At 42.7% G+C, this 18,947-nt stretch overlaps 1 protein-coding gene across 3 annotated transcripts in view; it reads left to right on the top strand.

Moving 5' to 3' along the window:
• LOC121292992 (LIM domain containing preferred translocation partner in lipoma) overlaps positions 1–18,947 on the top strand; it is a 525,780-nt gene that overhangs the window by 453,790 nt on the left and 53,043 nt on the right. For all 3 annotated transcript variants that reach the window (XM_041215543.1, XM_041215524.1, XM_041215533.1), the window contains exons 7-8: positions 3,414–3,609; positions 10,888–11,057. In XM_041215543.1, coding sequence (XP_041071477.1) covers positions 3,414–3,609; positions 10,888–11,057 — 366 coding nt within the window. The remainder of the gene's footprint in view (positions 1–3,413; positions 3,610–10,887; positions 11,058–18,947) is intronic.

Here is an 18,947-nt window from a genome sequence, read left to right as displayed (position 1 = left end):
CTCTTCTTTCTCTCCTCCTGTGTGGCTGAGTCATCCACTGAACCATGGACTTGCCTCAGGCTGCACTCCTCTGAGGAGCCATCACCCTCACCAATATCCAAAATGGAAAACCGGTTGGCGAGCGAGATCAACTCAGGGGACTCCTGCACTATCTGCCTGGCTTTCTTAGACTGCCTGGAAATCACCCATTCCTGCTCTGCCTGCACACTCCTAACCTGCAGTGTGACCACCTCCCTAATCATGCTATCCACATAGTTCCCAGCTTTGTGGTTGTGATGCAGTGACTCCAGCCACCACTAGAGTTCCACAACCCAGAGCTCAATCTTCTGCAGCTGGTGATACTTCCTACAGATGTGTTTGTCTAGGACACATGGTTCATCCACGACTTCCCACATATCACAGGAGGCACATTCCATTCGGCTGAGCTGCTTTGCCATACCTTAGAAGAATGAGGTGATCTTATTGAAACATTCACCATTCTGAAAGGGCTTGATAGGGTAGACACAGTGGTTGTTTCCCCTGGCTGGAGCATCTAGAACACAGGGACACAGACTCAGAATTAAGAGGATGATCACTTAGGACTGAGAGGAGAAGACATTCCTTCACTCAAAGGATTGTGAATCTTTGGAATTCTATGCCCCAGAGGGTTGTGGATGTGCTATCAGTGAGTATATTCAAGGCTGAGAGAGATTTTTGGTCTCTCAGGGAATTAAGAGGTATGGAGAGCAGGTGGGAAAATAGAGCAGAAGCCCAAAATCAGCCATGATCTTATTGAGTGGTGGAGCAGGCACAAGGGGCCCTGTGGTCTACTCCTGCTCCTGTTTCTTATATTCTTATGTAATTGACAAAAGAGCCAGTGGGAAGATGAGGAGAAATCATTTTACTGAATGAGTTCTGATGATCTGGAAAGTGTTGCCTGAAAGTGTGGTGGAAACATGTCTTGGAAACATTTATAAAGAGATTCAGATAAATACTTCACATGGAAAATATTTTCAGGGCTATGGGGAAATGGCAGGAGTTGAGATGAACTGGACAGCTCTCTCAAAGAACCAGCAGAGGCACAATGGGTTGAATGGCTTCCTCCTTTGCTGTATCATTCCATGATTCTATGATGTGCTGTTGGGTGAGGGATTGCAGTGAACTGTGATGCATTATGTAATGAAATGCCTCCAGGCCATTCATCCTTTCCCCCTCTCCAAGCTGGCCTTGCCAAACTTGGTATCAATTTAAGGGTAATTTTGGGCTCTTTACTCTTACCCACTATTAAATTAGCACTTGCTTCTCTGACCTATTTAACATGTAAATCAGCCACTAGTACTTCATTCCATCAGCGGAAGCTGAACTCAGAAACTGTCCATACAAGCCAGTGTCAAACCTCCTACTCCCTAAACCCCACATCTTCCAGTTCCATTATCTGGTTCCATATTTACGAACAAAAGAAATAGGAGCAGCAGAAGGCCATTCAGCCCCTCGAGCCTGCTTCATCATTCAATAGGATCATGGGTCATCATCTACCTCAATTCCACCCTATCCCTCCTTTAATGCCCAAAAATCCATCAATCTCTGTCTTGAATGTACTAAGCATCTTTAGCTCTCGGCACAGAGAATTTCAGAGGATCACAATCTCTTGGCAAATGATTGTCTAAATAGGATACGGGAGCAGAGGGATCCACAGATACACAAATCACTGAAGCAGTGACGCAGGTTAATTGAGAAAAAAACAAAGTACTCGGGTTCATTTCTGGAAAGATAGATTTGAAAAGCAGGGAAGTTATGTTCAACTTGTAAAGAACTTTGGCTGGACCATATTTGTTCACAGACCCATATTACAAAAAGGACACTAGAGATACAGGAGAAGCTGCAAACTAGATTTACTAGAATGATATTAGAACTGGGAGGGTATACCGATCAGGAAAGATTGAACAAGCTGAAGCATTTTTCTTTATAAAGGAGAAGATTGAAGGGGGACTTTAAGATTATGAAAGGATTTGATAGTATAGATGGAGAGGAAATGTTTCCACTTACAGGAGAGACCAGAATTAGGGCTAACTCTAAGATAGTCACTAATAAATGCAATAGGGGTTTCAGGAGAAACTTTGGACTTGACTCTGTGGCTTCTCCCACTGGGGGCGTGTTTTGAGCGGGCAGTACATAAAATATGTTGGGTGGCCAGCCCACCTCCTTCCCACCCACCCCCGACCTGTTCCCCATAATACAGGGTGGGGACTTGGAGGGCGGTGGTAAGTCTGTAGACCTATTAAGATCCCTAACTGCCCAATTAATTGGCAATTAAGAGCTTCAATCCGCCTCCACTGTGATAAACCGCTGGGCAGTGGCAGAAGGGCCAGAACACAAAGGTAGTTTTTGAATAGGCTTCTTTGAAAAGGTGGATGGAAGGGGGAATGGTGCACATCAGTCAAGGACGTGTCCTCAGTGGGGGCACCCTCCCGAAGACATCACCCCCTACTTTCTTCTTCCCTGCTTGCCCTCCAAAACCCACACCCCACCCCACTCTCCCCTCTCTGCAATCCCTCCCAGCCTTAAAACCCTGGGACTTAGCTGATTCCGGACACCATCAGAGATTTCAGTGGGCCTCCTTACAGCCCCAGCAGCACCCACCACTGGATTCTGGTGCAGCTGGGACTTCTAAAGGTGCCGGCCAAGCAGATTGACCCTAAGCCTGTTTAGCCCAGCATGTTATCGCTGTTGAGCGGGCTTTTTAAAAGTTTGGGGCCGACATTCCTTCTGGGGAAGGGTTGGGGGTGGAGGAGTGGGGTTGGGGGTGGGGGTGGAGGAGTGGGGGTGGGGGTGGGGGTGGAGGAGTGGGGGAGGGGGTGGGTGTGGAGGAGTGGGGGTGGGAGTGGGGGTGGAGGAGTGGGGTTGGGGGTGGGGGTGGGAGTGGGGGTGGAGGAGTGGGGGTGGGAGTGGGGGTGGGGGTAGAGGGGTGGGGGTGGGTGTGGGGATGGGGCTGGGGCTGGAGGAGTGGGGGTGGGGGTGGGAGTGGGGGTGGAGGAGTGGGGGTGGGGGTGGGGGTGGGGATGGGGGGGAGGTGGTGACCCAGACCTTCTCTACCCAGAGAGTGGTGAGAATGTGAAACTCGCTACCACAGAGAGTGGTTGAGGTGAACAGTACAGGTACATTTAAGGGGAAATTGGATAAACACAAGAGAGAAAAGAATAAAGGGACGTGGTGATAGGATGAGATGGGAAGGGGTGGGAGGAAGCTCATATGTTGCATAGACCAGCATAGACCAGTTGGGCTGAATGGCCTGTTTTTGTGCTGTAAATACGCTGGAATACTCTGTAGTTTCAAGATTTCTTGGAGAGACTCTGAGGGGAATGTGGTGATTTTTAGTTCTGGAATTGAAGTCAAAGGTGAATTCATAACCATAAAAACATTTTCTTTTTTTTCAGAATGTCTACCAGCCTCCAGTTCCTGCTCCCATCCCTGCTCCAGTTTCCACTCCAGCTCCTGCTCCACCTCCTGTTGCGGTTCCCACTCAAGCTCCTGGATTGAGTGCAACTGGTGCAAGACCAGAGGATGAGCTTGAACGTTTGACGAAAAGGATGCTGTATGACATGGAGAACCCACCGTCTGATGATTACTTTGGTAAGGAAACCGAATGGAGGGCAATCCAAATTCAAATGGGTTTCGGGAAGAGATTTCTCCCAATCTCCCTACTCACTAATTTTGTGACAATTTGAAGTTGATGAAGCTCTTGTCCCTGACTCCCCTATTCACCATCAAAACACTCCATTATTTCAAAAACCTCTTAAATCTCCGTCTTTTCCATCTCTGCTCCAGTGGGAATAGTGCCAGTATGTCAAGTCTCTCCTCATAACTATAGTTTCCCATTCCTGGCATCACCCTGGTGAATCTACACTTGTCAGGCCTCTATGGTTTTAATGCTTTTTATATAGTGGGACTCAAAACTGTACACAGTCCTCAAACAGTGGATTAACCCGGTTTTATACAAATTTACATGTATTTCCCTATCCATAAAATCCCGTCCATTTCTACACTGATCTTCAGTTTGACGCTTCATTTAATATTTCCCATTTAGTTCCAAACTTAGAGTCAAAGAGCCATTTACAGCACATGTGGAGACCATTCAGCCCATTGAATCCATGCCAACTCTCTGTGGAGCAATCCAGTCAGTCCCACTCCCCAACTCAGTCTCCGTAGCCCCACAAGTTTATTCCCTTCAAGTATCTATCTAATTTCCTTTTGAAATCCTTGATTGTTACAGCTTCCACTGCCCTCATGGGAAGCGAGGTCCAGGTCAATGCCACTTGCTGCGCAAATAAGTTCCTCCCCACATTCCCCCTGCATCTCTTACTCAAAATCTTAACTCTGTTTCCCCTAGTCCTTGTACCATCAGCAGCTCATCGCCACCTTCTCAAGGGCAATTAGGGATGGGCAATAAATGCTGCCCCCAACGACATCCCACGAATGGATTAAAAAACTGCCAAAGGGAAGGGTTTTTCCTCATCTACCTTATCCAAGCATGTCATAATCTCCATTTGCTCCAAGGAGATCAACCCCCAGCCTTTTCAACCTAACCCTGGGACTAACACTACCCATCCCTGGAACCATTCTGCTAAATCTCTGCACCTTCTCAAGGACCTTCACACCTTTTCTAAAGTGTAGCGACAAGAACTGGATTGCATTTGGAGTTCTGTGAACAGTTTTGCTTCACCTGGATAAAATACTTGTGAGCTGCATTTATTGGTAAGCCTGTGCTGTGTTGCTCAGCACGATCTAGTTATGGGAGTAGATTCACAAATTACTGGGCATAAAATTAGCTCATGGACAATCTGCTTGAATAGCATTGAAGATATGAAATATTGGACAGTTTTAAATAATGGGCAATCCCGATCTGTAATACGACCTTCATGCTCAGTCCACAAGTTGAAAATCTACTGCACACTCTTACTGAAGTGTAATGGAAGCAGTGAGAGTGACAGCTCCCTCTCAAAACATCCCTGTGTTTATATTGTACAATTTGTTCTGTTGAGACAAAATGAACATTTTGCTCTGGAACGTTGGTACTGAGTTGATGAAGCCCCCACAGATTACAGTTTCTCCGCCAGTACACTGGGGACGTTGCTGTCAGATGCAAAGCCGCTGTTTAGCTCACATCATTCCAATTGCTACAATTTCAGTGTTGTGAATATTTTTTCAAGAGTAGCATGACTCTTCCTAGGTTTGGCAGGGCTCCTGTGTTTCCAGGGAGAGGTTTAACTGTTTGTCTGTTTACATTGGTGATGGTGCTGTTCTCCAGCAATCTGCCGAGACAGCTTGGCTTTGCTCCATTTTTAAATCTTAGAATTATGCAGCACAAAAGGAGGTTATTCAGCCCTTTGAGCCAGTACTAGCTCTTTGAAAGAGCTACCCTGTTGGTCCCATACCTCTCCCTTTCCCCGCAGCCTTCATTTTTTTTTAACTTTTTTTTTTTCAAATCCAGTTCCCTCCTGAAAGTTGCTTTTCATCCTTCACCACCCTTTCAGGCAGTGTCTTCCAGATCAGGATAGGAAGAATAAATCATTTTTTTCCCCTTTCATCCAAGAAGCAGCTGGATTATGAAAGTGAGAGAGTTACACTTCAGTTAAACAGGGCTGTAGTCAGCCCCTGTCTGGAGTAACTGTGCTCAGTTCCGGGCACCCCACCCCAGGAAGAATACATTGTCCTTGGAGGGAGGTGCAGTCAGATTCATCAGAATAATATTGCAGTTAGGAGCCTTAAAGTTTGAGGACAGGCTGCAGAGACTTGGTGTATCCCTTGAGTTTCAAAGGTTGACGAGTGCTCTAACTGAGCCACAGGCACTGGACCCCTTAACCGGTGTGCCCGAAATCTAGAAGGACCCCAAAACCAGCTATACTCGCAGCTGGTGCCCCGGGTAGCAATTTTAATAATGCTTTTATTTTATTCTTTATTTTTCATACTTTATTTTATGTTTTATAAGCACAAGCTAAGCACGGACCCAAAATCCCCAAATCCGGCACACATCCGATCCCAAGCTTCCCGGATATGGGGCAGAATTTTACGGCCCTGTTTTGGCGGGGACAGGGCTGTAAGATGCAGTGAGACATTCCAAACCCCATTGACTGCAGCGGGAACGTAAAATCCCACTGCTGTAAAATTCTGCCCATTGGGCCTGTTACCTGTATTTAAAAATGACAAAGGATTCAATAAGGTGGATAGAGAGAAACTATTCCCTCTGGTGGAGGGGTGGTGGGGTGGGTGGGGGGGTGGGGTGGGGGTGGGGAAGAGTCCAAAACAAAGGGAATAATTTAAAAATTAGAACAGACTGTTGGGGGGTGAAATCCTGCAGCAGATTTTCATGCAGAGGGTAGTGGGAATCTGCAATTCTCCCCCAAAAAGGCTGTAGACATAGATGGGGGTCAACTGGAGCATTCTAAATTGAGAATCCGTGTGGGTAGATACTAAAGACAATAAGGAATCAACCACACCATTAGGTGTAGCCTACAGATCACCTTATAGTAGAAAGGAAGTGGAGGAAGAAACATGCAAACAAATTAGGGAAATTAGTAAAAGAAAATGGAAGAATAATCATGGGGGATTTTTAACTACCCAAAATTAATTGGCTAGAAGAGTTAGGTAAAGGGAATAAGGAGCTGGATTGTGTACACCCAATATTTTTAAAAACTCAAGAAGGGAGGAATTGCTAGTGGATCTTGTAATGAGCCAGAGCAGATAAAAGAAGTACAAGTAAAATTTAGGCAGTAGTGACCATAATATCATATGGTATAGAAAGGACATAAGTATGACCAGCATAATAAAGTAGAGATAATCCCATTTTGGGGTTTGAGAATAAAACTGGGAAAATAAAATGGACAACAATATTGGCAAACAACAATGTAGAACGGCTCTGGGAAATATTTAAAACAGATCAACAGAGTCGAGGAAGAATATATTTTGCTAAAAGCAAAGATGAAATAAGTACAAATGAGACACCATGGATAAATAAAGGCATAAGGGGAAAATTAAAGGCAAGGAAAGAGACAAATAAGTAAGAACATAGATGACAGGGGAAAGTATGATCAGGAAGAATACAAAGAGATTAGGAGAGAAATCAAAATCATAGCTAGGACAACGAAGAGGCTATGAAATTAAATTATTGGAGGACCTAAAATAAAGTAGTAAAACATTCTACAGACATATCAATTAAGAAAATAAATTTGGGATGAGAATAGTGCCACTAAGAGTCGGACAGGATAGAATCATAGATGATGATAGCAATATGGTATAAATATGAAATAATTATTTTGCTTTACCAGGGAGTCAAATGAGGTAGAGATGGCATTTGAAGATGAGATTAGAAGTGATAAAACATCATTTAAAATAAAAAGAACAGAAATATTAAATAAGCTAATCAAACTCAAAAAGGATAAAATTCCTGGTCTGGATGGATTGCATCCATGCATTATTAAAGAAGTGATAGCAGAGGCACTATTACACATATCTAATACTGTGTTAGGAAATGTGTAGTGCCAGAACACTGGCAGTTAGTTAACGCTATAACTATATTTAAGAAACAGAGATAGAATGTGTCCATGAAATTATAAACCACTCAGCTTAACATCCTTGTGAGAGGACAGAATAGGCAGATATCTAGAAACCAAAAATATAATAATGAATAATCAGCATGGTTTTCAAAAAGGGGCTTGACACCAACCTCATTGAATTTTTTGAAGAGATAATAGAGTAGGCATGGATGATATAATCGATCTAGTGTGTTTGAGACACAAAGTGCTTTACAGCCAAGTATAGTCACTATTGTGATGTAGTAAATGAGTTCTTCTGCAACAATGTTAACCCCAACTTGAATATTCCCATGCTGGGAATTTCCATGAAAAACTGACACCATCAACAGTGGTTTCAAATGTTCCCAGATGAAATTCTTTTAGACATCTTCTGAACTTGACCATGACAGTTACTTGTTCTAAATGCAGATGGAGACGTGGCTCAATGGGCCCTGGATTCAGGCAGCACATATTTGTTAATCAGGCTGTCAGAAATACCCAGGCCCCCAAGATGAAAGATAAAGTCTTGATGAAATGCAGGATGTGAGTTGCAGCAAAGTGTTTGCTGTCAAAGTACCTTCAAATAAATTAACTGAGAGAATAGAACATACATATGACCATATGAATTAGATGCAGGAGTAAGACATTTGGTCCAGTGAGCACCTTACTCCGCTATTTGATAAGATCATGGCTGATCTGACTCTTGCCTTAACTCCATTTTCCTGTCTACCCTCATACCCTTTGACTCCCTTGTCAGTTACAAATCTCTCTAACTCAGCCTTAAAGATATTCAGTGACCCTGCCTGCACTGCTCTTTGAGGAAGAGAATAGTATCTAGTGTATTTGCTGTTATCACCAAATTAGGAATAGAACATATTATGAGCAAGCTTGTGAATGATTTTTCTAATTGGTTCATGGGATGTATGCAAGGCTGGCAGTTATTTCCCATCTCTAGTTGTTCTGAAAAGGTGGTGGTGAGCCACCTTCTTGAATTGCTGCAGTCTGTGTAGTGAAGCAGCTCCCATTATGGGGATCTTTTAAAGAAATTCTGAATATTGACCCGATAATAATGAAGAACATTGATGTACATCCAGGTCAGGATGACTGGGGAGTTGGAGGTGACCTTGGAAGTGACGGTGTTCCCACAACATTGCTGCTCCTTCTTGATGATAGAAGCCGCGGGTTTGGAACGTGCTGTGAAAGGCGCTTTAGGGAGTTGCTGCACTGTGTCCTGCAGATGGTACACTTTGCTGCCCCCTGTGCTCCAGTGGTGGAAGGAGTGATATTGAGTACAGTGACAGGGACATCAATCAAACAAACTGCACTGTCTTGGATGGTTTTGGGCTTCTTGAATGCTATTGCATCAGATTGATAGTCAGAACCCTGTCGATGATGGAAAGATTTTGAACAGTCAGGAGAGAACACACTGGGTGCAGTGGATTCAACCTTTTACCTGTAGCCACAGTGATGATGTGGCAGGTTCAGTTAAACATCAGTTAGTGGTGACCTCTAAAATGTTGCTGGTGGGGATACAGTTGAGTGAAGAAAAATGTAAGATAATAGGTAAGAGCAGTACACAGGTTATTATACGTTGTCAGGGGGAGGAAGGAAAGTGGAGCCACAATCAGATCAGCCATGATCTTATTGAATGACAAAGCACCACCATCGACAGAAAGTAGCAGCAGTGTGTGCCATCTACAAGATGCACTGCAGGAATTCACCGAGACTCCTTAGGCAGCACCTTCCAAACACACAGCCACTATCATCTAGAAGGACAAGGGCGGCAGATAGATGGGAAATCCTGGAGCTCCCTCCCTAACAGCACTGTGGGTGTACCTACACTACATGGACTGCAGCGGTTCAAGAAGGCAACTCACCACCATCTTCTCAAGGGACAATTAGGGATGGGCAATAAATGCTGGCCCAGTCACATCCTGTGAATGAATTTAAAAAAAGCTATCTTATACTCTAATGTCCACCGTAGGTACACAGTCCATGTAAAACAATAGGTGACCTGTGGCCAGGCAAACCATACCCTGAAACTGTGACAAATGCCACCCCAAACAGATGCTATGGATCTCTCATCAACTCCTCCCAGAGTCTTGTTACACTGTAAGCCAAACAGTCTCAAAGAAAGGCCTAATGCTGCTATTAATTCATACGTTCATATGCAATGTAAGGAGATCATGTCAAGAAAGGAATCATAAGGCATAGAACACAAAACCAAGGAGTTAATGTTGACCTTGTCCAACATTTTAGTTAGGCCACAGTTGTATTATTATGCAAAACAACCTGCTTTCTGGAACTATATTACATAAAGAACATCCTGAAACTTTCACTGTAATGGGAGAGCACGGAGGGAGCCAGTGAGGAATGGTTTAGAGGGACAGGCTTTGTCAAAGTCATGTGTTTTGAGAAGACTTTTAAAGGAGAAAAGGTAGATTGAAGGGTGGAGGGATTCAGGAAGGAAGTTCCAGAGAGAAGGAACCAGACAACTGAAGGACCTACTTACACAGTGGGACAAGGAGGAGGAGGACACAGAAACCCAGGGTCAGGCATGTCTTGGGGGAAAGGGGGATGGGATTGTAAGCGGTTACAGAGGTTGGGTGGGGCAAGACATTGGAGGCTTTGAAAGATGGGTGTACCATTTTGACCCGGCATTCCAGGATGGACATAAGGATAGTGGGAAAGATGCCGTGTGGATTCACTGGGGCTGTTTCCAGGGCTGAGGGATTCCAGTTGGAAGTGATATTTGATAGTTTTGGTAGCTTTTCACCAGAATTTAGAGGGTTAATGGATGAACTCATAGATGTATTCAAGATTATGGAGGGTTCTTTCTGGTAGTAAGGAAACTAATTTAAGATAACCACAAATAAAATTAAAGGGAAGGTTGAAAAATATTTCTCACACAGTGGGAAGTTAAAAAGTAGAACTCACTGCCAGAAACTGTTATTAAAGCTAAATCCACACATTTTTTAAAGGGAATTACATAGTTTGCGCACAGCAAGCTTCTGCAAACAGCAATGAGATAATGATCAGATAATTGGTTTCAGTGATGTAGGCTGAGGGATAAATGTTGACATATTGACCAAGACACTGGGGAGAACTTCCCTGCACTTCTTTCAATTGTAAAGAGGGTAGAGGGAGCCTCAGTTTAAAGGCATATCTGAAAGACAGTTTGATAGTTTAACTCAAGCTCCAACCCTAAGCAGAAGGTTGTATCTGACTGGCAATGGTTGATGCATAAAAGATATGATGCCCTAATTATCCATTTCTTTCCTGCACATGAAGTCTTTCTCCATCTGACAGCCAGGGTTTATTCTGGAACCTCTCATTGCAGGCTGCTGTGCTCGTTGTGGGGAGAGTGTTGTTGGGGAGGGTGCAGGCTGCACAGCAATGGACCAAGTCTTTCACGTTGATTGCTTCACCTGCATGACGTGCAGTCACAAGCTCCGAGGGCAGCCCTTCTATGCTGTGGAGAAGAAATCCTACTGTGAGCCCTGCTACGTTGTGAGTATCAGAACTAATTATTATAACACACAAAAGGGGGAGGCTTTCATACTCGCTTTAAAAAGAAACACAAATTCACAGCTCAGTATTCTTGACGCCAACAATATTGGCTCAGTAGCTGGATATTAAGGGTCCCTGACTCAGAATCCTGCCAGTCAGAGGTCCGGAAATGTATGTTTATTGTCCTTCATCCTTCCTAGTGTGACTTTCTTTGAATGTGCTCCCCCCTGCCCCCTTACTCTCTGCACCCAGTGCCCACTCCTCCGTCACTCAGCAATCTCCCATTTAATGGGATCCTTGATTTTTTTTCCAGAACTATTCTTTATTCATAAACTTTATAAAGATACATGACATAACAGTTCAAATTTAACATTACATAAAGTATAATCCCGATCAATTTCTTTCCATACAAAATGCAGCAGTCTGAGGTGCCTCACTAAAGCTACATTTACAGGTTATATCAACAATATTCATTTCACATCAAACGTCCAGCCTGAGAGGTTTTACTCGGGTTCCAGCCCCTCAGTGTATGACAGTGGGAGGTTTAGACTGTGGCCATTCTTCATTGGGCCTTTGCAGCGGCTGCCCCAAGCTTTAGTGTGTCCCTCAGCACATAGTGCTGGAGCTTGGAATGTACCACTCTGCCACACTCGGCTGTTGGCAGCTTTTTACATGGCAAAACTAGCAAGTTCCAGACATTCCAGGCACTCTAGACGTTTTCTTCCACCAAAAATATACTTTATACATCAATCTTAAAATTGCTGGCTATTCTTTAAAAAATAATACCCAAGGTTTGGGCATCACTGGCAAGGACAACATTAATTGTTCATCTCCAGTGGCCACGAGAAGGTGGAGGTGATGATGAGATTTCTTCTTGAGCCACTGAAACAATTTGACATGACTGAGGAGCTTGCCAGATCACTTCAGAGGGCAATTAAAAGCTAATTTGATTGGTGTGGGACAGGAGTTACATACAAGCCGGATGGGGTAAGGAAGGAAGATTTCTCATCTACTTGCTGATCCTTAGTGACATGATCCATAAACACAATTTTAGGTTCCACAAGTACACCGACAACACCCGTCTCTACCTCACCACTACCTCACTCAAACTCTCCACTGTCTCTAAATGATCAAACTGCTTACCCAACATCAAGTACTGGATGAGCAGAAACCTCCTCCACTTAAATATTGGGAGGACCTTAACATCGCCCAACTTCGCCCTGTTTAAGCTGATCTGCTGCTGAAACCCCCAACCATGCCATTGTTACCTGTAGACTTGACTATTCCAATGGTCTTCTGATTGGACTTCCATCTTCCATCCAACCTCAGCTTGAGGTCATCCAAAGTTCTGCTGCCTGTGTCTTTAATCAAACCTAGTCCTGTACACCCATCACCCCTGTGCACAGTGAACTACACTGCCTCCTGGTTGCATAGTGCCCCAGTTTTAAAATTCTCATCATTGTTTTCAAATCCATCCATGGCCCGGTCCCTCCCTACCTCTGTAATCTCCTCCAAGCCCCCAAACCTCTCAGATAAGGGGAGGTTGGGGCAAAGTGGTAACACAACTGAACTAGTAACCCAGAGGCCTAGGCTAATGCTATAAAAACAATGACTCCAATCAGTATAGTAATTTGGAATACCTTTTGCAGTGTAACCCAACCACTGTCCCCCAACCCATACTCTAATCCCCCATATACTTCAATGGGAATGAGTCTATGAATACAACAATGGAGCCTGGAGTCAAAGGGCATTCAGTACACATTCCAAATAAAGTAGCCACCAAAAAATGCACATTAGAAAGTAATGGAATGTTCTCACTGCTGAATTTAACAGCAAAATGTTTATTTAATTTAAAATAGAAGTATTAATATGCATCAGTTCCTGTATGCAGCTTGTTCCAGGCTTCTATAAAAGGAATGGGAGATTGATTTACGAAGTGAAAAATGGCTATTTACGTAAGAACACAGCAACTTCCTCAATAGCAAATGGCAATGAAACATGTTAATAGTGCAGAATCAGTCAGATACTAACAGCACCACAGCACCGAGTGCATAAGCAGCCCAGAGTCTCCATCCATTGAACTGCACACTACAGTTTAACTGTCAAGTGTAATTGTGAAAGGAGTAGGTGTGCAAATTAGTTGAGTATTAGAACAAAATCAAGGCTTTCTATTTCATCCACCATCCTTGTGTTATTGTCCAGAGGCAGGAAGAGTATGTCAGTCTGGTGATTTTCTTTAAAGGAGAGCAGCTTGTCATATTCGGGTGACATCAGTACAAAATCATAGAATTATGCAGCACAGAGAGACACCATTCGGCCCATTATGTCCCTGGTGGTATTTTGGTGAGAATAGTCATAACCTAATCCACTACCCCAATCTCTCTCCATGACCCTATATTGATCCCAAATGCACACAGCAATCGCAACAAGATGGATAAGTTGATAGCGCAAATAGAAATAAATGAGTATTATAAGATAAGCATTACAGAGACATGGTTGCAAAGTGACCAGGGATGGAAGCTGAATATTCAAGGGTATTTGACATTTTGGAAGGACAGGATGAAAGGAAAAGGAGGTAGGGTAGTTCTATTAATAAACAATGAGATCAGTACGGTAGTGTGAAATGACCTTGGTTCAGATGGTCAAAATGTAGAATCGGTTTGGGTGAATATAAGAAATAGCAAAGGAAATAAGTCACTACTGGGAGTAGTTTATAGGCCTGCTAACATCAGCTATGCTATAGGCAGAGTATACAGCAAGAAATAATGGGGGCTTGAAAGAAAGATACTGCAATAATTGTGGGAGATTTTAATCTTCTTATAGATTGGACGAATCAAATTGGTGAAAGTAGCTGGAGGATGAGTTCATAGAGTGTATTCAGGACAGTTTCTTAAAACAATATGTTCTGGAACCAAGCAGGGAACAAGCTACTTTAGACCTGGGAACTTGTAATGAGACAGGATCAATTAATAACCTCATAGTAAAAGATCCTCTAAGTAAGAGTGATCATAACATGATAGAATTTCACATTCAGTTTGAGGGTGAGAAGTTGAAGTCTGAAATAGTGTCTGAAACTTAAACATAGGCAATGACAAGGTTATGAAGACAGAGTTGGCTAAAGTGGAATAGAAAAATAGGTTAAAAGGTAAAACAGTGGAGAAGCAGTGGCAGACATTTAAGGAGATATTCCGTAACTCTCAACAAAGATATACTCCACTGAGAAAGGAGGATGCTATGTGAAGGATCTATGGCTAACTAAGGAAGTTAAGGATAGTATCAAAATGAAAGAAACAATGTAAAGATTAATGGTAACCAGAAGATTGGGAAAAAAATTAGAAATCAACAAAGGATAACAAAAGAAAAGTAAAGAGGGAGAAATTAGAGTATAGGAGAAAACTAGCAAGAGATATAAAAACAGTCAGGAAAAGCAAGTATAAAAAAAGGAAGATATTAGCTAAAGTGAGCATTGGGTCTCTAAGAGGGTGAGACTGGGGAATTAATAATGGGAAACAAGGAAATGACAGAGACGTTGGACACATATCTTGCATCTGTCTTCACAGTAAAAGACAGAGAAAACATCCCAAATATAGGAGGAAATCAAGAGGCAAAAGGGAGGGAGGAACTTTAAACAATCATGATCATTGATAAAATACTGGAAAAACTAATGAGACTGAAGGTTGACAAGCCCCCTGGATCAGATGGCCTCTATCCTAGGGTCTTAAAGGAAGTGGATGTAGAGATAGTGGATGCATTGATTATACTCTTCCAAAATTCTGTAGATTCTGGAAAGGTCCCAGCAGATTGGAAAGTCACAAATGTAACACTCCTATTCAAAAAAGAAGGAAGACAGAAAGCAGACACTGTAGGCCAGTTAATCTAACATCTGTCATTGGGAAAATGCTAGAATCCATTATTAAGGAGGCAGTGGCAGAACATTTAGAAAATCATTATAGAATTCTGTTTGCTTTCCTAATTACTCGCTGTGCCTGCACGCTGACCTTTTGTGCTTCATGTACAAGGATACCCAAAAAATCAAAAAGAAAAGAGAGAGCAGAGGTACAGGGTAGTGAAGAGGCAAACAATAATCAAAGTGTGACAGGAAGGGGCAGACAATATAAGCAGAAGGGTGCAGCAGAAATTTGAGACAGAATGAGTAATAATGTTAAAAATTCAAGACTTAAGGCTCTTTATCTCAATGCATGCAGCATTTGTAACAAGATAGATGAGTTGACGGCACAAATAGAAATAAATGAATATGACTTGATAGTTATTACAGAGACATGGTTGCAGTGTGACCAAGACTGGGAACTCAATATTCAAGGGTATTCAACGTTCCGGAAAAATAGGCAAAAAGGAAAAGGAGGTGGAGTAGCTTTGTTAATAAAGGAAGGTATCAGTGCGGTGGTGAGTAGTGATATAGGTGCAATAGATCATGATGTGGAATCAGTTTGGGTGGAAATAAAGAATAGCAAGGGGAAGAAGTCACAGGTGGGAGTTGTCTATAGGCCCCCGAAGAGTTGCCTCACTGTAGGACAAAGTATAAACCAGGAAATAATGGAGGTGTGTAATAAGGGTGCTACAATTGTCATGGGTGATTTTAATCTGCATATTGACTGGACAAATCAGGTTGGCAGGGGTAACATGGAAAACGAATCTATAGAGTCCATCAGGGATGTTTGTTAGAGAAATACATTGCAGAACCTACCCGGGAACAGGTAATTTTAGATCTAGTAATGTGTAATGAGGTGGGATTAATAAGAGATCTCATAGTTAAGGATCCTCTAGGGGGATGCGATCACAACATGGTAGAATTTCAAATTCAATTTGGGGGCGAGCAACTCGGGCCTCAAACCAATGTCCTCAATTTAAATAAGGGCATTTACCGAGGTTATGAAGAACGAGTTGTCTAAAGTGGGCTGGGAAAATAGACTAAGTGAGAGGTCAGTAGTTGAGTAGTGGCAGAAATTTAAACAGATATTTCATAACGCTCAGCAAAGATTAATCCTGGTCAAAAAGAAGGACTCAATGAGAAGGATGAACTACCCGTGGTTAACAAAGGTGGTCAAGGAGAGTATCTAATCAAAAACTAAGGCATACAAAGCGGCAAAAACTAATGGTAGGCCAGAGGATTGGGAATTTTTTAGGAACCAGCAGCAGAGACTAAAAAGCTAAGAAAGAGGGAGAAAATTGATTATGAAAGTAAATTGGCAAGAAAAATAAAAACAAACAGCAAGAGCTTCTATGGGTATATAAGAAGAAAGAGAGTAGCTAAAGTCAGTGTGGGACCCCTGGAGGATGTGGGGAATAGAGAAATGGCAGATACTTTAAACCAATATTTTGCATTGGTCTTCGCACTGTAAAGACACTATAAACATCAGAAAGAAATCAGATAAGCAAGGAGCTAATGGGAAGAAAGATCTTGTAACCATCTCTATCACAAGGGGGCAAAGTGTTTAACAAATTCATGGGACTAAAGGCAGACAAGTCTCCAGGACTTGATGACCTGCATCCAAGGGTTTTAAAGGAAATGGCTGTAGAGATATTGAAGGCATTGGTCAAAATATTTCAGAACTCACTGGATTCCATGAGGGCCCCAGAGGATTGGAAAACTGGTAATGTGATGTCCCTGTTCAAGAAAGGAGGGAGACAAAAAGTAGGAAACTATAGGCCAGTCAGCCTAATATCTGTTGTTAGGAAAATGCTAGAGTCCATTATTAAGGAAGAAATAGGACATTTAGAGAAGCTTAATGCAATCAAACAGAGTCAACATGGTTTTGTGAAAGGGAAATCATGCTTGACAAATTTGCTAAAGTTCTTTAAACTCCATCTCCCAAGTTTTTGCCCACTCACTCAACCTGTCTATATTGCTTTGCAGATTCCATATGTGCTCATCACAACATGACCTCCCGCCTATTTTTGTATCGTCAGCAAATTTGGATACATTACACTCTGCCCCTCCTCCAAATCATTAGTATAGATAGTGAATAATTGAGGCCCTAGGACTGATCCTTGTGGCACTCCACTAGTTATGTCTTTCCAACCTGAAAAAGACCTATTAATCCCGACTCTCTGTTTTCTGTGTGTTAACCAATCATCAATCATGCTAATATATTACCCCCAATACCGTGATCTCCTATCATGTGCAATAACCTTTTATGTGGCACCTTATCGAATGCCTTCTGGAAATCCAAATACACTACACCTGCCAGTTCCCCTTTATCCACTCTGCTTGTTATATCCTCAAAGAACTGTAGCAAATTTGGCAAACATGATTTCTCTTTCACAAAACCATATTGACTCTGTTTGATTGCGTTAACCAAATGTCCTGCTATTTCTTCCTTTATAAATGTACAAATATCTTTGGTGATTGGGATAGGACTCAGATAATAAGATAGATCAAAAATGACTACTGCCATCTTCTCCAGTGTGTGACTGTTTGCTTCTCAGTGTTACAAAGAAAGATGGGACAAATATAGACAGACGTATTCATAATTATTTGGACTTGGAGAAGCAGACAAAGATCACTTCCCATAGGCATAGGCCATTTCACCCTCAAGCCTTCTCTGCCATTCAATAAGGTCATGACTGATTTTCCTGCCCTCTTCCTTGACTTTCTTAGTGTCCAAAAGTCTATCAATCTAAAACTGAGTGACTGAGCATGTACAGCATGTAAGGAATTCCAAAGAGTCACAACGCTCTGAGTGAAGGAATTTTACCTCCTCATTCCTAAACGGCCGACCTCATATCCTGAGACTATATCCACTAGTTCTAGACTCTCCAGCCAGGAAAAACCAGCCTCAGCCTCTACTCTTGGGCCAAAAGCAAAATACTGAGGATGCAGGAAATCCGAACTAAAAACAAAAAGTGCTGGAAATTACAAGTATTTGACCTATTATTCACGCATTTGTTCTCAGATTGTGGGTGTCACTGGTAAAGAACATGAGAGCAGGAGTAGGCCATTCATCCCCTCGAGCCTGTTCCGTCATTCAGTTAGATCATGGCTGACCTCTATCTTAATACCATCTACTTGCCTTGGTTTTGCAACTCTGAATACCCTTACCCAACAAAAATCTATTGATCTCTGTTCTTAAATTTTCAACTCACCCCCAGCCTCAATAGCTTTTGGGAGAGAGTTCCAGATTTTCACCTCCCTCTGTGTGAAGAAGTGCTTCTTGACATCGGTCCTGAATTGTTTAATACTAATTTTAATCCCCTTGTTCTGGACTCTCCCAGCAGAGGAAATAGTTTCTCTCTATGCACCAAATTAAATCCTTTAATCATCTTTAACATTTTTTTTATTCATTCACAGGATGTGGGCTTCACTGGTTAGACCAGCATTTATTGCCCATCCCTAGTTGCCCTTGAGAAGGTGGTGGTGAGCTGCCTTCTTGATCCGCTGCAGTCCATGTGGTGTAGGTACACTCACAGTGCTGTTAGGGAGGGAGTTCCAGGATTTTGACCCAGCGACAGTGAAGGAACGGCGATATTTTTCCAAGTCAGGATGGTGGCTGGCTTGGAGGGGAACTTCCAGTTGGTGGTGTTCCCATCTATCTGCTGCCCTGGTGGTAGTGGTCGTGGGTTTGGAAGGTGCTGTTGAAGGAGCCTTGGTGAATTCCTGCGGTGTATCTCAATTAGATCATCCTTAATCTTCTATACTCAAGGGAATACAAGCTTAGTCTATGCAACCTATCCTTAGCCCAGATCCACAAAAATCTTGAGTAATGCCCCCATATCAATAGCTTCACTGAATACTCCTCTCTCACTTTACAGCAAACAGATTTCATTCACAAGGGTAGAGTAATTCTTAGCTTATTGGACTAGAAATCCAGAGGGCATGCATCAACTCAGAGGTATCCCATCCTGAGGATGCAGGAAGAGTAAGCATCAGGG

Source organism: Carcharodon carcharias, chromosome 2 (genome assembly GCF_017639515.1).
Source record: "Carcharodon carcharias isolate sCarCar2 chromosome 2, sCarCar2.pri, whole genome shotgun sequence".
In the NCBI taxonomy this organism is placed as follows: domain Eukaryota; kingdom Metazoa; phylum Chordata; class Chondrichthyes; order Lamniformes; family Lamnidae; genus Carcharodon; species Carcharodon carcharias.
This window is presented reverse-complemented; position numbering and strand designations above follow the sequence as displayed.